The sequence below is a fragment of the Dendrobium catenatum genome, unplaced genomic scaffold, assembly GCF_001605985.2.
Source record: "Dendrobium catenatum unplaced genomic scaffold, ASM160598v2 fragScaff_scaffold_1580, whole genome shotgun sequence".
Lineage (NCBI taxonomy): Eukaryota > Viridiplantae > Streptophyta > Magnoliopsida > Asparagales > Orchidaceae > Dendrobium > Dendrobium catenatum.
The window spans coordinates 126,346-152,293 of NW_021320042.1; the positions used below are offsets into that span (position 1 = coordinate 126,346).

Sequence of the window (25,948 nt, forward strand, 5' to 3'; positions counted from 1 at the left end):
TAGTGGATGACAAAGATATCCTCCTCATCCAAGAGATCATCCTCATCAGGGTTACAATTCTTAATCAATTTTCTATAGTTTTCTTCCTCCTTTTCCCTCCTTTCATCCTCATCAATTTTCTTGAGACTTTCTTTCAAGTATTCAATCATTTCTTCAACAGTTTTACCTGTTGAGAGATTGATAGGAGAAGGGTAGTATTCTTCATAGCTGTTAATTTCTATGGGTGCTTTCCCATTGACTTTGGAATCAACACCACTAAAAGGGGAATGTACCACAAATGGAGCCACCATCTTGGGTCTCCATTCTTCCTTCACCCTAGATGAGGAGGTATGGAATTTTTGGCATCCCACACCTCATCTAAAGGTGGCGTCTGAATGTGACCCCCATAGTGTAGCTCATCGAGAGGACTAGAAGGTCTATTTTTTTCGTAGACCTTATAAACCTAGTAGGGTCTACCTGCTAGACCCACCTAGTCGATTTTAAAACTATGCTATCCGGTCTTAATGCAGATGTAGAGTGCAAGGTTCTTTTATTTAGAAGGTATGACTTATAGCTTGGCTTTGAGGCCAAGATGCCTAATTATGTGGGTATGCATATGCTGACTCAAACAAAATCGATTTTTGTTATCTAATCCTTAAATGAGGGCTTTCTATATGCAACACATTTGGGGTATGCATGATTGTTTTAATTTTTTAGTAAACTTAGCTCCTTGAAGGGAGCCATGCAAGACTTTCTTATTTGTTAGAAAATCGTGAAGCTTAAATCAATTTTTTTAGATTAATTACGTTTTAATAGGTAGAAATCTTATTTTGTCCTAAGAGCCTACCGTATCAAAAGTCCAAGCCACACCCAAGCAAAAGCAAAGAAAGAAATTTAGGAAAAATATGCATTTCTATTACACAATCAGGTAAACAATCAAATAAGCTTTTATTTATAAATAAAGTGTATGTAATGTAAATAGAGTCCAAGTTATTACAAACATGTTTGACAGCTGAGTTGTCTGTCATTATATAACTCAGTCAAAATTACAGACTTTACTTGTAGGGTCTTGAAGCTTTTTTTTTCGAGTAAACCTCAAGCCTCACCTTCCACAGGTACATCCGTTTGGTTCACCTTCTTTTGATCCAGACCCCCACAAGTTTTACATTCTACTTCTATCAAATACATTTTCAATATAAAAGACTAAAACCTGTAAAATAGAATTAGCCAGCAGTTTATATAATCATCACATTATATTCCCAAAATTGGCCTAATTGGTCATGCCTCTTGGGGGATTTTAAGCAATGCCTGCAAACAAACAGCATTAGCATAATCATGATATTTACCTCCTTCTTGGACATGGTCACCTGCACAGAAAATCATTTATATTTTTCTATACTAACCACTTAAGGGCAAGTGCCCACAACGCAGACAATCCAAAAGGCAATCACTCAACAGCATCAATCTACACAAAGAAAAATGTTAATCCTAGCATGCCTAAGGGGTTGTGCACCTAAGTGTGTGAGGCTTGTGTGGTATGTCATAGTAAGGGTCCTCTTAGAGTTTGAGTCTAAGGAAGAAATGTCCAATATGTGGCTATTGAGCTCAATGTTGGAGGGATTCTTCTTAGCTTTTGGGGCTAAGAAGAGAAAGGAGGAATATAACTTTTTGCTTTTGAGCTAAATTTTGGAGAATTCTCTCTAACTTTTGGAGTTAATGAGAAGAGAAATCTCCTACAACTTTGGAGTTTGAGGAGGATTGAGGGAATATGCAACTTATGTGTTGCACATTCATGAGTGCCCTTGAACATTTGGTGTTCAAAGGGTATCACCATTCCCCTAAATTTAGGTTTAGGATAATCAGAGGACTTTCTATAACTCTTAAGTTGTAGAAGAGAAAAGCAACAAGCAACTTTTGAATTGCATCACTACGGGAAAACACGCGAATACCGGCGGAGTTTCCGGCGGAAACTTTTGGACGGTAATAAACGGCGCAGGTACCAGCGGATTTGCTCGACATAAAGTTTGCGTCAACATTACCGGCGGAACATACGTCGGAAATTCACCGACGCCTTGTCCGCCGGAAAACCCGACGGTATAGGGATGCCTGAACCATTTCCGTCGCATGTTACGGCGGAACTATTCCGGCGTACGGTTCCGGCGGATAGTGCGCCGGCTTATTTAAACTCAACGAAATATATCCGACGGATTATACGTCGGAAATTATACCGACGTCATTATTAAAATTACCGGCGGAACGTCCGCCGGTAGAAGCCCTATTTCGCGAACTCGAACCCCTCTGGCCGTCATTCTTTTCCTTCCATTCTCTCACTTCCATTGCTTCGCTCGTCACCCTCCATCGCCATTCGTCGCTCGCCGTGGTTAGACGTCGCCGACGGTCACCGGACATCGCCGTCGACGATCACCGGACTTCGCCGAGCCTCCTTCCTTGTCGCGTCCGGCCTCTGTGCTTCCTAGTCGCGCGCCGCCGAGGAACCGAAGGTATATGTTTTCAAATTTTTTTGCGATTTCGGTTGGATTACAAATATATTAGCCTTTAGTCCATATCTTTTTGCTATAGTCATGGTTGTTATCACTAGACATTTGCTAGAGGATGTAGTTTGGTGCATGCTTTTTGTTGATGATATTGTTCTTCTTGATAAGACTAGAGAGGGATTTGAAGGTTTTTGTTTTCAATTTTTTTTGCTATTTCGGTTGGATTACATATAGGACTAGCATTAAGTTCATATCTTTTTGAATTATAGAGAAAATAAAAAGATGTCAAATGAGTGAAGGAGTGTGATGTTTACAATTTTCAAGAATTAAGGTGATGTACAACAGTGCATGAATTATAGAAAAATTAAGTTGATGTGTCATACATTTAAATTATTGGAGAGAGTAATTGAGCATAGATTACGGCATGATACTATTGTTTCTCAAAATCAATTTGGATTCATGCTGGGTAGGACTACGTATGGAAGCGACATATATTTTGTGAGGTTTGATGAGAAAACATGTGATAAAGTTCTAGAGAAGTTCTCTTGAGAGTTTTAGGAAAGAGAAGCGTTAATAATACCTATATTTAAGTTTTTAAGGTTATGCATGTTGAAAGGAATTTCTTGGACATTGAGTGTCCAAGGAGGATCATTCATTTGCTTAATAAGTGGCTAAGCAAATGAGGAAGACTAGAATAATTTCAATCCTGTGTCTAGATGATTATTCGTTGGTTTGTGTTCCAACAAATAAATGATTTGATAAACTTCCTACAACTTTGAGGTTGAAGGAAGAAGATGGTTTGTTGGTTGTAGGTTCCAACAAAAGGATGGGTAGCTTAGAATTTAGTTCCAAGCTATAATGATTCATGTACTCTAACACTTGGAGCTTCGAGAACGCTCCATGGATTGTACATGGGAAAGGATGGTTCATTTGTTAATTTCATATCTTAACAAAGAAAGGATTGGACTTTGGATTTGGTCCTAAATCTCTTAAAGATTCATGTGATAGAATAATTTAGAGCCTTAGAGGGGCTCCAAGATACTTCACATGAAGGGAAAAGAGTGCTTGGGTGCAAGCTCTTTATATTTGTTGGAACTCATGCAACATAGAGCTTAAAACTTTGAGGAAGTTCTAAGCACCAAAATTTGAAAGGGGACATGCATGAGAGAGGAAATTCCCTCATTTCCCCATGAGTGTTTTGGACTCAATTAGGAGAGGGTAGAAAGATTTCCAATGCTTTGGAGAGGTCTTTAGATCAATTTTGGCATGATCTAGAAACTTCGATAGATGAGATCTATCCTTATGACTTCTAGGAGGTTTAGGATCAAATTGGGCAAGATCTAATAAGAACCTAAGAATGCGTGTATGTGTAGATGATTTCCAAATTCAGGAATTTTAGCAATCTCACCTTAAACATTCAATTCTGGAAGTTATAAAATAGCGTTAGATAATTTCGAAACATGAGGGGTCATGGGCCTTTGAGGGTCCATAAAACATCACAAGTTCATTTCTTTGAATTAAATAAGCCTATTTAATTATCTTTCCAAACTTTAACAAGTTAAGGATTGCAATCCAAATCATGCAAACTAATTTAGTTAAGTATGCAAACATTTAGCTTGAAGATATCCACCATTTGTCTTTCATTCCAAAATTGAAGATGTATCGAAAGCGAATTCAAATAATTTCTTTTATCATGGGATTTGAAACATGAACTTGAGGTTCATGAAAGACCCCACTATTTGTTTGCAAGCTTCCAAAATCAATTGAATTCATTTTTCTTGACATTCAACAAATTTGGACAAAATCACAAATGTTAACGATGTAATTCCCAAATATCTAAGTGAATTTTGTCATAGCTTACAATTTGCTAGAGGTGACATGCATGCTACAAGATGTGAGAGTCCCTACACATTGTCATTCAAGGTATGGTTGAGTGACAATACTTAGCCTAAGGTTTGATCATAGGCGAAGGTATTAGGCACAATATGATGCACAAACTTACATTTGAGAGGTGTTGGATAACAAACCGACACCTCTACACGCATCGAAATCCTCTCCGGACCCTCACATGAGAGCCAACAAATGGAAATCACCGAATTTCCACTGTTTTGCGAAGTGGACAGCCAACAAAGAGATTTTAAGAGACCAAAAAATCAAAGTTTCTAGGGTTTTAAGGCTTTGGATCGTCAATCACATGCCATTGGCTAGGGAGCCTTAAGGTTTTGCCTAAGTTTTAGTTTTATACCTCTCCCGGATTGTCCTAGCGCTCCTATCCAAGCTCCAAGCACTGTCCAAGCTCCGATTCAAGCTCCAAAGTTGCTCCAAGCTGCTGTCCAAGACTTTCCCAAGGAGGAAGACTGCTGTCCAAGCTTCTCCGGACGTCACCGCCGCTGTTCAAGGTGCTCCGGATGCCTCCTTTGCTATCCAAGGTGCTCCCAAGCCTCCCAAGCACTGTTTGGAAGCTTTCGACGGCATCCAACCTGCTGTCCAAGGCGCTTCGAAGGATGATTTTGCTGTCCAAACTGCTTCGGACTGCAATTTTCACTGTTTGAGTGCTCCCGGAGGCCGTCACTTGCTTTCCAAACTCTCCAAACTAGCAGTTTTCACTGTTTGGAAGCCTTTGGAGGCTGCATGGTTGCTGTCCAGACGTTCCAAACAGCAGTTTTTGTTGTTTTAAGGTCGCCGGAGTTGATTTGGGAGGAAGGAGAAATCCTCACAGCAAGTAGACAGCATCAAGTCTCTCTACTGTCCTCCAACACTCCCCTTTTTGCTTAAGGGAAAGAAAAGAGCAGGTCTTTGCTCTTCCACTTGAAGAAATGGAGGAAAATAGGGAGAAACTTCCCTCTTTTGGTCCAAGGAAGAAGGAAAACAGTAGCAAGGAAGTGCATACAGGTTCAGCTGGCCTTCTTCTTCCCTTCGGCTGGACTCGTTTGGGTCTCTGGATGAGATCGGCGGCTAGGTAGGGCTGCACGCAGAGGACCTCTGCTCTGCCTTCCTCTTCTCCCACCTCTCTTCGGCTTTGGCTAGGACGGACGCAGAAACAGAGAGCCGAAAGGCTCTCTCTCGTGCCCTCCCTTTCTTTCTCTCGCTCGGGACGGGAAGAACACGCACGGGGGAGCCGAATGCTCCCCCTTTCTCCTTTGCTTTCCCTAAAGCAGCAGCAAGCCACCGCATAAAATGGACCAATCCGGGCCTCTCACGCGTGAAACCAGGGTTTATGGCAGGAATCGGGATGAAATCTGAGCCATTGATCTCAATTTCTGATTTGAGAATCAAATTCAGCCCAAATTGACAAATTAGGGCTGAAATTGAGTCCGAATTGGACTCGACCGAACCAATTTAGGTCGGTTTGGGTCCGATTGTGTTGAATCAATTTAATTTCATGAAATTGAACTCGAATCGGTGTCGAATCACGTCGAATTGGGTTCGACGACGCTCGACGGGGTTCGATTTAAATTGATTTGATTTTAATTAAATTAAATTGGGTTTAATTTAATTAAATTGAGGCTCAATTTGGATCAATTTTACCTCGACGACGATCGATTGAATTGATCGAGCGCGATCGAGCCTAGTCGGGCTCGATTGGAGTCGAGTCGATGCGAAAATATTTGTCAACAAAAGATATTACAGTTGAAAGGGAAATGAAGAGCATAAATGTAGAGAACTATCTTTCTGTCTTCCTTAACTTTATGAGGGTTGCACGTGATTTTGTACGGTATTATAATTCTCGGAAAGAGGTGTAACACATGACAATGAAGGCCATGCTGGCAGGAACATATGAATGGGTTGTTTAGCATGAATTTTACACAATATTTTTTTATTGACACGAATGATTGTTAATCACAAAATACTCAAATAATCAACTCAATGGTTTGGCAACTTAGTACCTTTGTGAATTCATCTGTGGTCTTTCCGGCACTTATCGTCATCCCATCGTAGTGTGTAGAAAGGCTATGAGTTATTGTTTTTTTCTATTTCTTATCGTCGCCTGCTTTGAATTAATTTAGATGGATCATTAAAAGCTATCATCTGCACTAAATCTTTCTTTGAGAATTATAACTAAAACTGTCTCTTTGAGAGTTAACTCCCTAAGAACTGATGTGATAGAGGAGGATTCATCGTTTCTTGAGAACCACTCTGCGATTTTCAATGGTCCTGTAGCATAGGTTTTATTTGGAGCTGAAGCTGCCTGTAGAATTTAGAAAGCAAAGTGCCTGACAAGTATGAGTGAACAGTAAATTATTATTTGCAGGTGAAACCTCCCTTTGATTAAAAACTGACGCTTAACTGTTTACCTGAACTACATTGGTAGTTGATTTTTTTGGTTCAATTCTTCTTTTTGGATAAAAACATTACTGATTTTGATTGCTGTAATTGTTTTGAAAGTATGTCATTTGTATTATTTACTCAGTTCTTCTTGAATTTTCTTCTACAGGTCTATGCTTTATGTCCAATGAATTGGTAACCTTTCTCTACCCATCAAATAAAACTTTTCTTTATATAGGTTATATAGTTTGTCAAAACAACATTAGTATATATTGTTCCTCTTCAGAAACTGTTTTCTTTTGTAATTGTTGTACTACGTTTTTTGAAATGGATGATCGTGGCTGATTAATTTCCCCGTGTTCTGGAAATATTTTTTGTGATTCCTTTGTATGACCAACTGAAATATGCATATCATGGTAACGATGAATGACAGAATTCTATACTTTTAAATTTATTCTTTTCGGTTTTTTATTTTTAATACATGCATTCCCTTCTCCATTCTATGATTTGTATTATGTATACCATCAGAGAATTGCTTGTATAATCAGTGCAAGCTTGGATAAAGTGGAATTAAGGAAGTTTTGCTATATCCTTACCTCTGTAGAATGAGGTTCTATTAGTTGACTTATATTTATGGATTGACAAGATGTAAATATGAAACATAAAAACATGTGTCTGGATCCTTATCATTATCATGTTGGAGTAAATCAATTTCGTCTTCATCACAAACTTATCACGTACTAAGGATATGATTCCCTCATCAATAAATCAATCCCACTTTTTGTGTCTTTTAACTTTGAAATGCAACAAATTTATCAGCCCTATAGCTTTGAATGGAAATGAGTTTAATAACCTTACCTAATGGCTGGCAACTTAGGTTCGTGACCGACTTCGATAACAATGAAAATTAATTTTGTTCTGTGTAATTGATGTATACTTGTAGTTAATATGAAAGTTATTATACAGTCCATCTAAAAGAGGTTAAGCTAGGTGGAGAATTTCAAATTATATGAGATAAATATATGGCCGCATTTCTAGATTGCTTCATTATGGATCAGAATTGATTATTTCAATTTCAGTTGTAGTACTTTGAAGCTAATGTCGATTATTTTAGGAGCCTGGGAAAAGGGGAACGAGGTCATTGAAATATGTGAATCGCAGAAGTTAACATTCCAGCGCTGATTCCGATGCATAACTATCAGTCACTTATTCATTGAAGATAGCTTTAAAAAATTGCAGTATTTTAAGCCAGCTTTAAAACCTTTTTTTTTTCACATTTTTTACATTTTTTAAATGAACCCTATATATTGTTAATAATAGAGCTTGATTATTGTTAATAAGAACCAATTCAAGTTCTTGTTTATGGATAAACCCAATTGCAAATAATTTAAGTTTATCATATTCCCACGCCTTCTTAATTCATTTTTTTACTTGGATTCATTCCCAAAATTATATTTTTTCAGAGGTTGAAGTGGAATATCTTATTTATATATATAAAGAGCTCGATGTTAGATAAACAGAAAATCTATTGTAGTATTTATGTAAAGAGTTTTGTGAAGGTATTGAAGAATTCTGATAAGGTTTGGGTAGAAGCCTTGAATACACAAGGCATAGAGTTCGATTCAGGTGATTTGTAGAAGGAAACAAAGCTCTTTTGTCTCTTTGGATCAGCCATTCGCTGTAGAACAGGTGTTTGCATTGTGGTGTTGAGAAAAACAGCATGATGGTTCTAGTGCTAGAATGCGTTGGTGTAGCAGTGCCAAATAGTGATCAACGTGGAAGTGACAACAAAGTAAGATATAACATTAGTGAAATTGGAAGCCGAGTTACTGTTGCAACTAGCTTCCTATTTAAATCTCTATTTAGTGTTTATTTTGAATTTTGAGAACAGCTTGAAGAAAAATTGTGAGGTACTCCTTTGAACTGTTGTGGAAATTTGATAGTGGTTGTGGATGTAGGTTGAGTCATTGTGTGTTGTGTTGAATCATCAATTTCAATATTTTTTGGTTATTGTTGTGCTCTTTTAATCAACATTGGTCTTAAAGTTTTGATTGGAATTGAGTCTTTCATGCAGACTTTGGCTTAATGGTGTTCCCATAGGTTTTGAAAGCTTTTATCTATGATAGAGTAATGCTCAAGGGTTGGCGATTTTAATGTACGCGCTAAGTTACTTGGTGGGCTCTATGCATGATATTTAATGATATTAAAAGTGAGTTTAAAGGGGAGTGATGGACGATTTTAAACATTCATGTTAGAATAGATTATTGAGAGACAAATGCGAGTGGAAATAATTCCATGTCAAAAGTGAACAAAAAGAGTTATGATCATTATTTGCTAGTAGTCACCCTTACATATGTTAAGCCTCTTGGTTGATGGATATTCATCTATTGGTATATTACATTCTATTTGGGCCCTATTGCAAAAGAGAGTAATGTGGTCCAAGGGAGCAATTAGAGCAGCGGCTGCTGATAATGAAAAGTTCGCAGACGAATTTTTTTTCTTTTGTATTGAACTTAGAAGAAACTTCATCTATCTCTTTTGGAGATGAAGTCAACATTCATTAGCCAAGAGGATTAGGCTTATGCTAAACTAGTAGTTATTGTGAGTTATGCACCTATTGCTTACTGGCAACATTTCCTTTAACATAAAACATGAGAAGAAAAATATATTTGGACTGATGAAACCTCTGACCTATGTTGCACCGATACACCTATTTATGAAGGCGTGTTGTATCCAATACACGGATACACCTCTGATACGTGTCGGATATGGCTTTGCCGTATCCAATTAAAATACTATTTAATTTCAAAAGAACACGCGTATTCGATACGTGTGTTCGTTGAAAAACAAAAAAATCCGAAAAAAGACCCGTTGTATTTACTTCCATGGCTGCGAGCGAGGTTCTCTTATTTCGGAGATGGATTTGAGTCTCTTGATGATATGAGAATATTAGAAATTACTAATCTTTCACTTGATGAGCTTAAATTAGAAACTATGATATTTATTGAAGATGATATAAAAGTTCGAAGACAAACAATTGAAGAAGCTAATCATATTATTCCTTCTATTGAATAGTTGAAACTTCATGTACTAGACAATTTATGTTTATGCTTTTATTATTGTACTAGACATTTAATGCTTTCTTTTATTTTGATATTATAAGATACAAAGCTACAAATAATGTTACTTTCATTTTTTTTGTAATTTTATGCTTTGATTACTTTCTTAATTTTTATGTATGATTTATAAATTATAATGATGTGTCCGCGCCGTACCCATATCCTGTATTTTTAAGAATTGACGTGTCCCGTGTCGTCATATCCGTATCGGTGCAACATAGTCTCTGACAGATATTTACGAAAAGACATTTTTACTAAATTAAGTTAAATAGGTATATCTAATGAGATTTTTTTAACCATATTGGCGAAACATATCAATGTATTTTGCTTTACCATAAGTAAATTGAGTTTGATTGAAATTAAGTTTGATGATAAAGTTCATATCTTGAGCCTATTGTCACACTGCTTGAGAGCCATAGTGAAGATTCAGGTGAACTCTCATCTCATACTTTAAAAATTAAAGGTATAGGAAGAATTAAAAAGAAGTATAATGTAGAGTGATCAAAATAAATATAGTCAGCACGTAAATCAAATAAATAAGTTCATGGTCACAACCCCAATTTACTATGCCACTTTCATTGCTGACTCCACCAAAAATGCTGGGTTTAGTACTTTAGTTTATGAAAAATAAATATGATGTCCTCTATAATATTAGAAACTGGAATAGTTTGATAAAAAATAGATCTGATTCAAAGTTAATGTGCCTAAATGTCAAAAAGTATAGTGTGGTAATAAAATGGGATCCATATGGAGAATAATTTCATGAACATCCCAACAATATTTGATTTTCGAATACATAAACATGTCCATGAATGAAAGGGCTTGAAGCAGCAGATTACCTTATTAGTGGAGAGCCATCAGTTCCTTAATCGCATGAATTGCTGAAAGAAGTTTGAATTGATGATGAGGTAAATCTTTCTCATTTAAAGGATTTTGGATGCCTTTCTTATGTACTTAAGTATGGGTTAAACCTTAAGTCTATGAAATGCTATTTCATAACTTTGTCTATTGATTTTGAGAGGATTGAAATAATAAGGCTATAAGATGCAACATTGCTGTATTAATAAAATTGTCATATACTATGACGGGTCTAATGTTTCTAGGAAGTAGATTGGCACGATAAAATAGATTACACAAGGAGATTTCAGCAAGGATGTGTAAGGACGTTAGGTAATTGATGCGTCTTGGAAGTAAAAAAAAAAAACAGCAAGATAACAAGTATAAAATTATAGGAACACAAAGATAGGGAGTGATTTTTTATTATCACCTCACAAGAAAGAAATATACAATTATCTACTATGCGAGAGGTTGATCAGCCCACAAACACTAGATTCCACTAAGAAACTCACAAGAAAAACTATAGCAAAAAAGTAACTTGCATACCTCAAAATATCAACATAATTAGCTTTAAATAGGAACCCCTAATTCCCTCCGAAATCAGTCCCCTTTTCCTAAATAATTTCCTCTTAGATTTTGAATTCAAATTAGATCTCTTACCCTAAATAATTCATTCTCAATTGTAATTAAAACTTTCCTAAATAATGTCCCCTTAATTCCTCCTTACATAATGAATTATAGCTTGTTGGGCCCCACAAGATGGGTCGAAACCCCCTCCATGTTCCAACCTGCTGAGTCTAGTTCCTCTGAATTGGGCGTCTGGCTCCTGCCCGTAACTGGCATGGTCATAACGATACTCCCCTCCCAAAGATGTACTTTGTCCTCAAGGTGGAAGGATGAGAGAACTTTCTCCTGATTATCTCGTAGGGCTCCCATGTAGCATCGTGCTTTGACAAATTCTTCCACTTGATTAGCACCTTCTGTGCCCCTGTCTCCTCCTCCACACATACCTTTTACTTCTAGGGGTTCCAAAATGACCTCCATGTCTTCTGTCAAAGTCGGGTGTAGAGAAGATGGTGTATGATCTCCTATCGCCTTCCTCAGTTGTGAGACATGAAAGGCTAGATGCAATGCTGATGAATGTGGTTGCCTCAATCGATAGGCCACTGCTCCAATGCATTTCAAAATCTCATAAGGACCAAAGTATTGCGGGGACAATTTCTCATTCCTTCTCCTGGCTAGTGTCTTCTACATAAAGGGTCTCAACTTTAAGTAAACCAGGTATCCTGTCTCAAAGTGTATGTCTCTCCTGTGCTCATCAACCTTCTTTTTCATGATATGCTAGGCTTTCAATAGATTCTCTTGAGTTCAGATAATATTTTGTCACGCTCATTAAAGTATTGATCTACATTGGATTCTAGTATAGTGTTATGCTCGTAATGAATCAAATAAGGTGGATTTCTCCCATACAGAATCCTGAAAGGGGTGGTCTGTGCTGCTGAATGGTACAAGGTGTTGTACCAATATTCGGTCCAAACAATCCACTTTGCCAACTCTTTGGCATATCTGATATAAATCATCTCAAATAGGTCTCTACACTTCTATTAACCACCTTTTTGGGGCAATCTATATGGGGATGATATGTTGTGCTTCTCTTTAGGACTGCCCCCTGTAAATGAAACAACTCCTTCCAGAAGTGCTAAATAATATTTTATCTCTATCTGACACACTGTATTTTAGAAATCCACGCAAGTGCACCAGTTCTCGTAAGAAAGAAATAGCCACAAAGACAATATTGCAAGGATGCTTAAGAGGGATGAAGTTTGCATATTTTCTCAGACGATACACTACTACTAGTATCATTGAAGGTCCCTCCAAACATGGCAACCCCTTGATGAAATCCATTGTTACCTTCTCCCACAGCCTCTCTGGAAAAGCTAGACGCTGTAATAATCCTGCTGGTGTCATGGCCAAGTACTTGTGCCTCTGAGACACATCACATCTCGCTATCCATTCTTGTACATCATGACGCATCTCTACCTAGTATAATTCCGTTGACAACAACTGTAGGTTTTCTGAGCTCATGAATGTCCTCTAAATGTATTGCCATGGAACCACTGCAATAGCTTGAGAATGTATAATGACCCCCTGGTAAAACGAATTTCCCCTATTGTAGTAGTTGGGCTCCTCTCAGTATGTAATTGGGATGGCTGTTTGGGTTTTGCAGCAACTCAATTCTGATCTTCCGCAGTCCCTCATCTTGTTTAATCTCTTGTAGCAGAGCTTTCCAATCTAGGACCATAGGTACTGATAGAGCTATCATTAGTGGCTTGTTTGTCTTCTATGATAGTACATTGGAGGCCTTATTTTCTAGGCTTGGGTGATATTGAATCTTGAAGTCATTTCCTAATAACTTGCATAACCACCTCTGATGCTTCTTAGTCACCATCCTCTACTCCAAAAGAAAGTTCAGACTCTTTTGGTCTGACTTGACGGTAAAATGTTGTCCCAACAAATAGGGTCGCCACTTTTGGATGGCCAAGACAATCGCCATCAACTTCCATTCATATATAAACTTGAGCCTCGCCCTTGTAGTGAGCACTTGACTGAAATAAGCAATGAGCCGGTGATTTTGCATGAGCACTGCCCCCAATCCATATTCTGATGCATCCATCTCCACCACAAATTGCATGCCGAAGTCAAGAAGTGCTAACACTAGCACGCTAGTCATGGTTTTCTTCAGCTGCCTGAAAGCCTGTGTCGCTGCTTACCCCCAATTGAAACCGTCCTTATTCAGCCACTTAGTCAATGGCTATGCTATCATGCCATACACTTGCTCAAACTTTCGATAGTACCCAGTGAGACCTTAGAACCTTCTCAGCTCCCTCAGGTTCTTAGGTAAATGTCAATCTAATATAACCTTGTTCTTGGAATGGTCTACTGCTACTCTTGCTTTGCTCACCACATGTCCTTTGCACTCTACCTGTGGCTGTGCAAAATAACATTTCTTCAAGTTGGCATACAACTGGTGCTCCCTCAAAGTCTCCCATTCTTCAGGTGACCCACATGCTCTACCTCTGTACAACTATAGATCAAGATGTTAGAAAAAAATATCAAGATGAACTTTCTGAGGTAAGGTTGGAAAACTTGGTTAATGAGGGACTAAAAGTGGCTGGGGCGTTGGTAAGGCCAAAAGGCACACCATAAGCTCGTAGTGACCCTCCTAAGTCCTGAATGCTATCTTGTGCACATCTCCTAGCTTCTTTTTTATCTGGTCGTACCCTGACTTTAGGTAGATGTTCAAGAAGATGACTACAAATAGCTCATCCAACTGCTCATCGATTATGGGGATAGGAAACTTGTCCAGCGCAGTTTTTTTATTCAGGGCCCTGTAATCCACGCAAAATCTCCAACTGTTATCTTTCTTTCTCACCAGTAACGTGGGGTCGGAGAAAGGGCTCACATGGGTCTGATAATTCCTGCCTCAATCATCTTTCTGATAAGCTTATCTATCTCATCATTCTGAATCTGTGGGTACCAATATGGTTTGACACTGATAGGAGATGCGCCTCCTTTAAAGTAATGACGTGCTCATGCTCTCGGGGTGACAGTTACTCGTTAGGCTGTTGAAAGACCTTAGAGAACTGCTGCATAAGCTATTATACATAATCAAGGACCTCGATCGGCTTTGAGTCTCAGACCTCCTCTAGGTTCTACAACTCTACCAAGTAGCCCAACCCTACTCCCTATATCATCCTAACCATGTTTTTGAGTGAAACCATGGTTCTGCACAGGCTGTCTTCTCCTTGCAACACCAGCTTCCCCTTCCACCTTATTCTCCATAGTCCGAGATTTTCAATCCACCTTCGTCTCCCTAATTGTCTGTAACCACTTCATTCCTAAATCATATCAGTGCTCCCTAAATTCTAGGGAAGAAGATCCTCCACTACTTGTATATCATGGAGTGTTATCACCAACCCCTTGCATATCATCCTACTCCTCTCCACCTTTCTTGTTCCCTTCATAACTCCAAAGCTCCATGTATCCATTAACTTCAATCCCAATTGGTCCATAACCCAATTTGAGATTAAATTATGAGTAGCCTTCTTATCCACCAAGACCACCACTGGCTGCTCCTTGATCTGGCCCCTCACTTTTATGGCGTGACTTGTAGTAAATCCCACAACTGAATTTAGGGACACTTACGCTACATCTAGGTGTAAGTGCTTCTCTCATTCTTCTATTTCCTCCACTAGATCCTCACCATTAGTCTCCTCATAAACCATAAGGACTTGGAGTGTACGATCCTTGCACCGATAGCCTGGTGTATACTTCTCATCACAACGAAATCATAGACCTTTCACTCTCTTATCCTGCACCTTTGCTTCTATGAGGCACTTGAAGTTGGCCCTTGGGCGAACTTCCCCACTCTTCTCCCTTGGTGCCTCCTGCTAAAATGACACTTTTTGGGGTCCTCTATGATAGGGAAGTTGAAAGTTGAGTTACTTCTGTAAGAGCCTCCTGCAACCTTCTCTTACAGGTCCTCTCCATTTGTCTTCTATCCTCTGCAATCTGGGTTAACTCGACCTCAGCAATCAGAGGTTTGCTTGTATGTCGGGCTTGAGACCCTTCATGAAAGTCCCCTCTTAGACCGCCTACGCAATTCCCCTTAACCATCCCGACAACAACTCGAATTTCTTTCTGTAATCCATTTCAAGCCTCTCCTAAATGAAGATAAAGAATTGCTCGTGTAGGTATTCTTCATGAATGGCTTGGAAACGTTCCAGTAATGTAATCCTTAAACTCCTCCTACAAACGGATCAAATATTTTGCTTCCTTCCATTGGAACCAAGCAAGAGCTTTTCCCTCCAAACATAACTCTGTAGTTGTAAACTTCTCATCCTCTCTCAACCCATTAACCGTAACATATCTCTCAACCTGGTATACTCACCTATGGGCATCCTCTACTTCGACCACCGGCATCTTTAACTTCCTCACTCTAGCCTTTAGACCCCAACTTCTTCTCCTGCCAATGGGTGGTCCCCGTGTATTGAGGGTGGGACTCTCACCTTCTTCCATCTTCCTCCCTTGATCCGATCCCTATGGCTTAGTTCGTCCACCTCCTTCTCCAATTATCTACTCCCCTTGTCCAAACGGCCTCCTATAGTGATCGATCACCCTTCCACCTCCACCATAAAACTCTATGCCTCCCCCCATTCGAACTCCTTATTCTGCCCCTTATCGGAGCCCTAGGAGGTGGCTTTTGATGAAAGGAACTCTCTTCATTGAACTCTTCCCGTTTGATCTCTTTTCCCTTAGTTTCGGCCAAGGAAATTTCAGTCGATTATGGGTTGAGGTTGGTAATCGGAACAACCATTGGAGTTTTGGATTGCATATCCATGAGCTTCCTTATCATTCCTTCCCACCATGCAAACCAATTTTTCATAGATGAAAACCTATCTTCCATGGTTAAGAATTTCTCCTCCACGCCGAATTTGAATTGCTCCATCTCGCCTTCCAAAGCATCCACCTTCTTTGCTGTCATCTTTCCAACGAAGCTCGCTTAATGTCAATTTGATGCATCTTGGAAGTAAAAAAAAAAGCAAGATAGCAAATACAAAACTTTAGGAACATGAAGATAAGGACTGATTTTTTATTGTCATTTCACAAGAAAGAAAATACAATGATCTACTATTCGAGAGGTAGATCAGCTCTCCCACAAACCCTAGTTTTTTTTTTTTTTTTTAGAATTGCAAAATGCATTAAAAGGTAAACAAAAAACTATTACAAACTACAAGTAAGGTTCACATTCCTTCTTCAATAAACTAGATAAGGAAGAAGGAATATCACCAAAATCAAAATTATCAAAAAAGAAATTGTTCTCAATAGCCAAAGTAGCACAACAATCCGCCACCTTATTACAATTTCTAAGGATATGATGAAAAATTACCTTATTGAAATCGTTTAGGAAGAAGAGATCCTTATCCTCCCAGTTATTGATCCTCCACGAATTTTTATTCAAAGAATTTTGAATGCATTTTAATATGTTGTAATTATCACCTTCAATTATAATACATTTGCTTTCTAACATCCACCTTTGTATGTATTTCCGGATCATCATGATAGCCTCCATCTCTAGCTGAGCCACATCCCAATAAACTCTTTTCTCCCCAAATGCTAACAATAACCTGCCCTTAAAGTCACGGCAGACACCACCAATTCCTGCATTATTAGTCTTTAACAAAGATGCATCAATGTTTACCTTTATCCAATATAGAGGTGGAGGGTGCCATATCAATTGCGACTCCCTTGGGAGATTAGTACCCCAGCTATCTAGCATTGGATTAGCTTTTGTCATTGCAATAGACAAAATATTAGCTGCAATCATAGAGCTTCCCATAGTTTGCTTGCCATGGACTTTTCTATTCCTTTCCTTCCGGCATTCGTGAACCGAAGAACAGTACACACTAACAATGCTGGACCTTGATGCCGACAACCTTCTCAACTCCTTCAGACATTCCTCAAGAGAACAAAAAATTGGAATATTAAATCCCCAGCTTTGAATTTTCAAAAGGATTTCCTTTAAAAATTTACAGTGCACCATAATATGCTCAATATCTTCCACTTGTTGTCAGCCCCGAGCACAAAGAACATGGTCAGTAAGTTTTCTGTAGTGGAGAAATTCATTGGTTGAAATTGCAAACTTACTCAACCTCCACCAAAACAGCTCCACACGTGGTTGAAGTTTAGCTTTTTTGAGCCACATAGCAAAACCCAAATCTCCTTCTCCCCTTTCATTATCAATACTATTTTCATAAGCCATGACTGTAATCGTTTTCCCTGAAAAGTGTTTGATTGCCTCCATATAATCTTCATCAGCATTGTGATTAATTTGGATTTGTAAGATAATTGAAGTGAGATCCTCATTGAACACCTCCAGCAGCCTCTCCACATTCCATTCTCTGTTACGGGATAAGAAATGATCAAGCATAACATTCTCCAATCTTGCTGTCAACAAAAGTAGGCCACATCCCCAAGCTTCTATCAAGTATCCAAACATCCTTGAGCACATTTACCTTTCTCCCATTAGCCACTCTCCATTTCAACAACGGCTTCAAAAACTTTCCTCCTTCATATAGAATTTTCCATGCATCAGATACTCCTTGTTTGATACTACTGTCAAACAAAGTATTCCCATATCTTGTGGTTATAATGTTGTGCAAAGTAGACTCCGTATTGCTTAAAAACCACCAAGCCAGTCTTGCCTTCAGTGGTCCTGCTCTTCTAGTTGCTGAATGGAATCCTAACCCGCCATTTTCACGTGGTTTACAGAGCTCAGACCAAGAGACATAGTGAAGTCCCTTCTTCCCATTACTCTTATGCCACACAAACTCTAGCTGCCACTAGGAAACTTAGAAGAAAAGCTACAGCAGAAAAATAACTTGCATACCTCAAAATCACAACATAATTAGCCTTAAAAAGACTCCTCTAATTTCCTCCCAAATTGGCCCCCTTTCCCTTTAAATAATTTCCTCTTAGATTTTGAATTCAAATTAAATTTCTTCGCCTAAATAATTCCCTCTCAATTATAATTAAAAATTCCTTAAATATTTTTTCCTTAAATCTTTCTTACAAAATGAATTATAACTTTGCTGGGCCGCACAAGAGGGGGCCAAAACCCCTCTCTATTCCCATTTGTTGGGTCCGGTTGCTCTGAATTGGGGGACAGGCTCCCACCCATAACTGCCCTAGGCATAACAATAATATCTTAGAGTGTGGAGACTCGCTCAAAGCCAAATGGGCATGTTATGTAGGTGAGATTTCTGAATCGTTAAGCTTATAGAAATTCTCCTTCACTCTATTTTTATTGTTAATTGATGTTGTGTAATTCAAGCGTTTAGAAGAAGTAATGGAAATTATGAATTTTGAAGTAATGTAATTATAAACTGTCAATTGCAAATTGACAATGAAAAAGATGGCTTGTATAAAAATAATATTTGGATATTAACTTCATCAAATAATAAGAGAGCGTTGCAAAACAAATGGATTTTAAGGATAAAGGAAGAGCACAATGATTATAAAAGATCAATGATGACAAAGTACGTGGTCACAATAGAAGGTCCAAGTCATAGTTGCAAATAGTTCCTGTTTAATTACCTCTAGTATTTTTTGAATTTGGAGAATATTGTGATGCACTCTTTTGAGCTATAGAGGATGTTTTTTTGTCAGATAATCTTATTAAACTACATAATTTCTCATATGCCTTGTTTTGAGTTTTATTGACAATATTTCTCGGCGTTTTGCTCAATCAGTTATACAAACATGTATTTACATGCCTTTTTTCAGCCCAGGTACGTGGTAAATCAAGTTACTGCTGGGGACTATGACTGTCCCAGAAATGTGCTAAAATTTTTAACAGAGCTGCACTCTGCTTTTCGGATGCTTAACCTTCGCAACGACTTCTTGCGTAAGAAATTTGATGGTGGGTGGGTCTTCAAGATTTTTCTTCAATTTAACCACCTTTATTCTCTCTCTCTCTCTCTTTTTTTTTTTAACATTTACTCCGATGAAATAATGTTGCTATAACTGGATCATTCAACGCCTTCTCATAAATATCTATAATAGGCATGAAATATGATTTGCGAAGAGTCGAAGAAGTCTACTATGATGTCAAAATCCGTGGTCTCGCACCAGCTGAATCGACGACCTAAACTCTGAATACTTGGAGGTAGCTGAACCTTACTCGCCCATATGTTTTAATATTGGGAATATCTTGCGTCCCATTCTTGTCATAACCTTGGTTTACATTTTTCATTTCTATGCAGAAAATTGACCTTTCTGAGTTGCTCAACCTACTTGTCAGTGATGAAATGCAAATGAGGTAATTATTTCACTCCTAGAACCACAGACAAAGTGGTTTCTGAAAGCTTTGATAACAAATGGTCTGGGCTTCCTTTCCATGTTAAGGCTCATTGTCTTCCCAAGCTTATCAGATCAATGTGCTGACGAAATTTTTATCAAATTGGATAGTCTGAGCAAAAATCATGCTTATGAACTGCTTCATATGGTATTAGGATATAATAAACTTATGAAGTATTCAGTTTAATTTTTTTCTGAACTCACTAATGTATCAAGAAAACTAATATATTATATTTCCATAGTTTATAAATAATACAGCTTTCAATTTTTTTTAAATAATTTTAAATTTAAATATTTTTCAAAAAACAAAAATAAAAAAAAATTCCCTCAAACCTTTTTCAGCATTAGCCCAAAATCTCAAATAGTAGTAGTCTCCACCTAAACGTAGTGCCATCACCTAGAATCCTCTTGGATACTCTGAAAACCTAGTTGGCTCTAGTGTATAATTTTTATCTACATAATAATATATAAGTTTTTTTTTAAGAAAAAAAATTGAGGAAATTTTTCTTCTATCTGGAAGGTTCTATTTCTTTTCTCAAATCAACCGGATAAGAAGAAAGAAAAAAGAAATGTCTTAATTTTATAATAATTTAATAATATTCAAGATCATCTTAGTATAATTTTTATGAAGATATTCTGAAGTTTTTTTTATTAAAAAATCACTCGAGTAATTTTTTTGTTATATTCAAAGTATTTTCATTTTTTGAAAAAAATTCTAATTTATTTTCTAATTATTTGAGGCTGTAAATATTAAGTTAACAATAATATTTTCTATCTCAATAGATAAAACCTAGTTATTATTTTAACCTTGGAGATTGCCTCTAGACTTGTTGTTCTCTATCTACGTGGGATTAGTCTTCATTTTTATGTATCTCAATAATCTCACGTACACAAAAATTTCCATCACATTAATCATCACTCTCTCTAAAATAAAAAAATTCATGCATTAAGATTTTAAAAATCCATGTGAACAGGCCACTTTAACATATCCCATAGAGTCTCCCCTAACAAACCATAGACAATTGTGTGTTTTACTTCTTTTTAATTTACAGTAAAGTTATTGTTGATCTATATCATAGAGGATTTATGCCAAAATATTGATCTTAGACTTCACATGATGAGTACAAGCCGCATTTTGACTCTCAATGCAGCCCGTCAATAAGTTCTAATATAGTTGAGGAAGAAAAATATTAGAATGTATGGAGATTTGGTTTTTGATGCAATTGGCCACAATTTCGATAATATATCGAAGAGTCTCCAAATATGAAAGCACAAAACTTTTATGATTTATTGTGTGCTGCCAGCAACCAATTTGGGATAGGTGCACTACTCACTAAGATTTATCTATCATTGTGAAAATATTAAGCATAAAGACAAAATGCAATATCCCTCGAGAATATTTTAATCAATTCATGGGCTACTAAAAAGAATAGATGAGAACCGCCACAACATAACATAACACATGACCTTAAATCACACAGAGACGAGTTTCGCCAAAGCTCACATGGAGAAGAGTTCAGCCACAGCTCACACGAATATTAAATCATGACCATTCACATATAACAAACACAATGAATCACAACCATATGTGTATACATCACAAGGCTATAAATATCAAAAAATACGTAAGAATCATTGACAAATGCAATGAGACTTTAATACAATCCTATTTTCCCATAATTATCCTCTATCATCCTTCTATTTCAACTTTGTCGTTTCTTCATGGTATTAGAGACCGGTTCTTGGAGCAGATAGAACTGAGAGCTCTCAATTCTTGGAGCAAATCAAACTGAGAGGTAAGTCATCTAAAATCCTCTCATGGCCCAATCGCCCTCTTCCCAAATTCGAAATCCAGTAACAGACCCACCCACAGAATCCTGTGCTATACCCGCATCATTGAAATTGTTTATTTCAAACATCAAAACAATTGTACCCACCTAATTATTGAATGACAATTATTCAATATGGAAATCCCAAGTAACCAAATTACTAAGAGCAAATGGCTTGACCAATTTTATAGACCCCAATATCTCTCCACAACCCCGTCTGCAACAAGCCTCAGACGGATTAACCACCGTCAATCCCAAACACATAGAATTGGTTCTGATTGATCAGAACTTAGCATCAACCATTTGTTCCACAATAACCTCATCAATCTTACCCTATGTACTTCATTTAGACTCATCTACTACTATTTGGACTATAATTGGAAGAAGGTTACAAGCCTCCAATAGATCTAGAGTTATACAACTCAAAAATGAATAACATAATGTTTCAATGAAACAAAAATCCATGGCTGAATATCTTAATGAAATCAAGATTCTCGATGACGAGATTGTAAGTGCAAGTGCTAACATTGACAAAGAAGATATACTTCTATACACATTGAATGAATTACCCCCAACATGCCAATCATTTAAAAGCACAAATCGCACCATGGTGCAACCAATTAGTCTTGATGATCTATATGCATTCTTTTTAAGTAAATAAATCAATCTCAATGCTGAAGTAGATAGACAACACAATCTCTCAGATCAAAATACAACATTATACTCCACCAGAGGCAGAGGAAGAAGAGGATGAGTCCATTTCATAACTCAGAATACTCAATCAACAACTCAATCAGCACCTATATGCCAAATATTTAACTAAAAGGGACATTCTGCCATAATCTGTTGGCACAAATTCAATATAAACTATAACAAAAAGCCAACACAACTCTAAAGGCCACCAATAACAACTTCAACCCAAATTGGTATCTAGACTCCGGTGCTACATCTCATCTCACAAATGACATCAAGAGTTTAACATTAGGTGATCCCATCCCATACAATGGTGTTGCAAATCTAATTTTATACATTAGAATTTTGATGATAGCAAACATTCATGATTTTCTACGATATCCTTGCCTACTAACTTTTCAGATCCACAAGATCGAATGCAACTTAAGCCAGCTCAAGATTGGATAGATTAGGTCTGAGTTAGTTTGTAATTTTTCCTTTCTTGAGTCTATTATAAACAGTGTGGTTCATGATGCTAAGTAACCTTGCACATACACACATGGGGGAAAATTTTTGTCTGTTGATTAGAGTTCTCTATTTTGATCACATCGTCCGGGACAATCCTTAAATTATCTTGGATGATCAGCTAAAAATAAAAACCCTAATTAGGGCATCCTGGTTAAGGCAGTCGTTATTAAGCACATCGTCTTGGACGATATTCGTATCGGCCGTAATGATAGGCTTAAATCAGAAAGAATCTGCCGCCAGATCTATTTATGTATTATTTATTTTTGACATCATCCAGGACATCATCCTAAACGATGCAGCATAATTCTGCCTAAATTAATATGCTATTTTTTTTAGGAGAAATGCATCAATACATTAGAAAAGGAAAAAAAAGTTATTAGAAACTACTTAATACCATCTAACAAATTGAAATCTTCCTTCAAAATATACAAGAATGGAGAGATCTCAATGTTAGAAGTATCTTGACAAATAAAGCTCATTCTCAAAGCAAAATTAGCGCCACAATCTGCTAATTTATTACAATTTCTAGTGATAAAACTAAAAGAAACTTGATTGAATTCTCTTATGAAGGATAGGCCATCTTTAAAGAGATCTTTATTCTTGAATCTTTTAAAAGTTTGTTGAAGACTCTTGATGATGTTATAGTTATCTCCTTCAATAATAACATCTTGTGCTTCCACCATCCAATCTTGTATAAAAATCTTTTAACATGTATACCGCTTGTAGTTCCAAATGGCCAATATCCCATTGCAAATGTTGAGTACCAAATGCAAGTAACATTCTACCTTTATCGTATCTACAAACTCCAGCAGTTCCGGCCATATAATTGTTGCATAAGGATGCATCCACATTGATCTTTAACCATCCGAGTGGAGGAGGACGCCAAGAAGAAAACAGCTTACGCTGATTGACATCCCAGTTGTTCGAATGGATGTTGATTGTAGGAGATACAACATCCATAGAAATTGAGTTAGCTGCAACAAGTATATCTGAGTCTTCTCCTTTCATAAATCAACAAATTTCTACTCTTCCATACCAGAAAAACCGCAGAGCAGTAAATGTTTACAAGGATCTGATTTTTGTTAGACATACTTTTCAGTGCTTCTAAGCATTCAATATAACTTTCAAATTGAGGAACCTAAAATCCCCATCTATTTAACCATGTTATTGCTTTTTTTAATTTTCCACAAACTGCAGCATTATTCTCCTCTTGATCACATCCTCTCGGACATCCTATATACTGAGTTAATTTTCTATGAAAAAGGAATGAATTACTTGGAACAGCCTCATTGTGTAGTCTCCACCAAAATAATTCAACCTTTGGCCTTAGTTTAACATTCTTCAACCATTTCCAAAAATTGATGTCGGCCTCATCCTTCTGAATTGAATCTTGCGAGATTGCTGCTATGGACCGCCCTGAAGCTTTCCACTTCACTTCCATTTGATATGCACCTTGATCCAAATAAATTGGAATTTTTGAAATGGTTTCAATCAGCTGTTCACCAAAAAATATTTGGAGATGATCCTTGATCCATTTAACATCCGAGATGAAGAAGTCCAGGCCATAATTGTCGATCTCCTTGTTTCTTACAAATGTAGGCCATTTTGAGATACTCTTGTCCAGTATCCAGGTATCATGCATCAAGTCAACTGATTTCCCATTAGAGATTTTCCATCTTACTATATTAGTAAGATATTTAGCTCCACCGCATTAAATTTTCCATGTTGAAGAGGTTCCTTTCTTTCCTTGATTCTTACATAAGTCTTCTCCATATCTAGCTCTTAGAACACAATTGAGAAAAGAGTCCTGTTTCGTAGAAAATTCCAAAGCAAATTTGGTTCTAAGGTGTCCCATTTTAGCAACATAAAAAAAAAGCCCTCTTCCTCCTTTTTGCTTTGGTTGGCATAGCTTCTTCCAGTATACATAATGAATACCCAAATTACCATTCTTCTTATTCCACAAGAAAGATCTACACATTTTATCAAACTCTTTTAGGACTCCCAAAGGTACCAAGGATAGAGTTGATAAAAAGATAGGAAGTGATAAAAAAGCTGATTTGATCAAAACCATTTTTCCTTCCAAAGAGATAAAATTTTTCCCCCAAAATTTTAATTTATTCATGGCTACTTCCATAAGATTATTAAAATATGATTTCACCATCCTTCTAAGAGTAAGCTTTATGCCAAGGCAGTTCATTTCTTTAATTGATTTGAACTTCAAAACTTCTCCAATCTCTATTTTCCTTCTTCTGTTGACTATTTTCCCGAACATCATCATAGATTTATTGTGATTAACTTTTTGTCCAATCCATTTACACTAGTTATTCAAAATATTCTTCACCTTTTTAATCTTTTTCAAGTTTGCTTCAGAAAAAACCAAACTATCGTCGGCATAAAGAAAATGAGAAACACTAGGAGCTTTAGAATCAATTTGGATGCCAATATTCCTTCCACTTTGACAAAAAGCATCAGATAGTATTTGGGAGCACAATATAAATAGAAAAGGAGATAGGGGTCATCCTTGTCAAAATCCACTCCTAGCTTCAATCTAATTCAATTTTTCCCCATTGATCAAAATACTAAATTTTGGATTTGAAATGAAATTCATAATCAAATCAAAAAATTTTCTAGGGAAATTAAAATGGATAAGAACTTACCTCAAAGCTTGCCAACCCATGCTGTCATATGCTTGCTCCATGTCTACTTTGATTGCCAAAAAACCTTTACTTGCTTTTGAATGTCGGATCTTATTGATGACCTCTTGAGCCAAAAGAACATGATCCGACATAGATCTCCCTTTTAGAAAAGCCACTTGATCACTAGAAATCACTTTGTGAATCACCATCTCCAATATGTTAAGCAACATATTTGCTACTAATTTATAAGTAGACATATAAAGGCTAATTGGATGGAAGTTTGTTGGGAAGATTGGATTTTGCAATTTAGGAATTAATACTATCAACGTCTCCTTCCAATTATGATTCATAGATCTTGATTTGAAAAAATTAGCAATGGCATTCCAGACATCTTGTTGAATAGTCTTCCTAAAGCATTTAATAAAAGAGAAGGTAATCCCGTCGAGGCCCGGAGATACATTCTTACCCAAGTTGTTCACCACCATCTGAAGTTCTTCCTTTGTAAATTCAACATCTAGCTTAAGTTGATCATCCACCTCCAAGACAGCAAATGGTTTCGGCCAGCCCTCCAATAAGCAATCCCTATGTCTCCATTTTGATCTAAAAAATTATGAGAAGATTGTTTCAATTTCAGTTTGTTGATCCGTCAATGCTCCATTTCCATTTGT

The 25,948-nt window shown here is 37.1% G+C and overlaps 1 protein-coding gene across 1 annotated transcript in view; it reads left to right on the plus strand.

Annotated features, from left to right (window-relative positions):
• Positions 1 to 19,814, plus strand: part of LOC110099356 (translin) — a 41,811-nt gene extending 21,997 nt beyond the window's left edge. The window contains exons 5-8 of the mRNA XM_020826475.2: positions 6,910 to 6,935; positions 19,043 to 19,178; positions 19,322 to 19,424; positions 19,522 to 19,814. Coding sequence (XP_020682134.1) covers positions 6,910 to 6,935; positions 19,043 to 19,178; positions 19,322 to 19,407 — 248 coding nt within the window. The 3' untranslated portion in view covers positions 19,408 to 19,424; positions 19,522 to 19,814. The remainder of the gene's footprint in view (positions 1 to 6,909; positions 6,936 to 19,042; positions 19,179 to 19,321; positions 19,425 to 19,521) is intronic.
• The last annotated feature ends 6,134 nt before the right edge of the window (positions 19,815 to 25,948 follow it).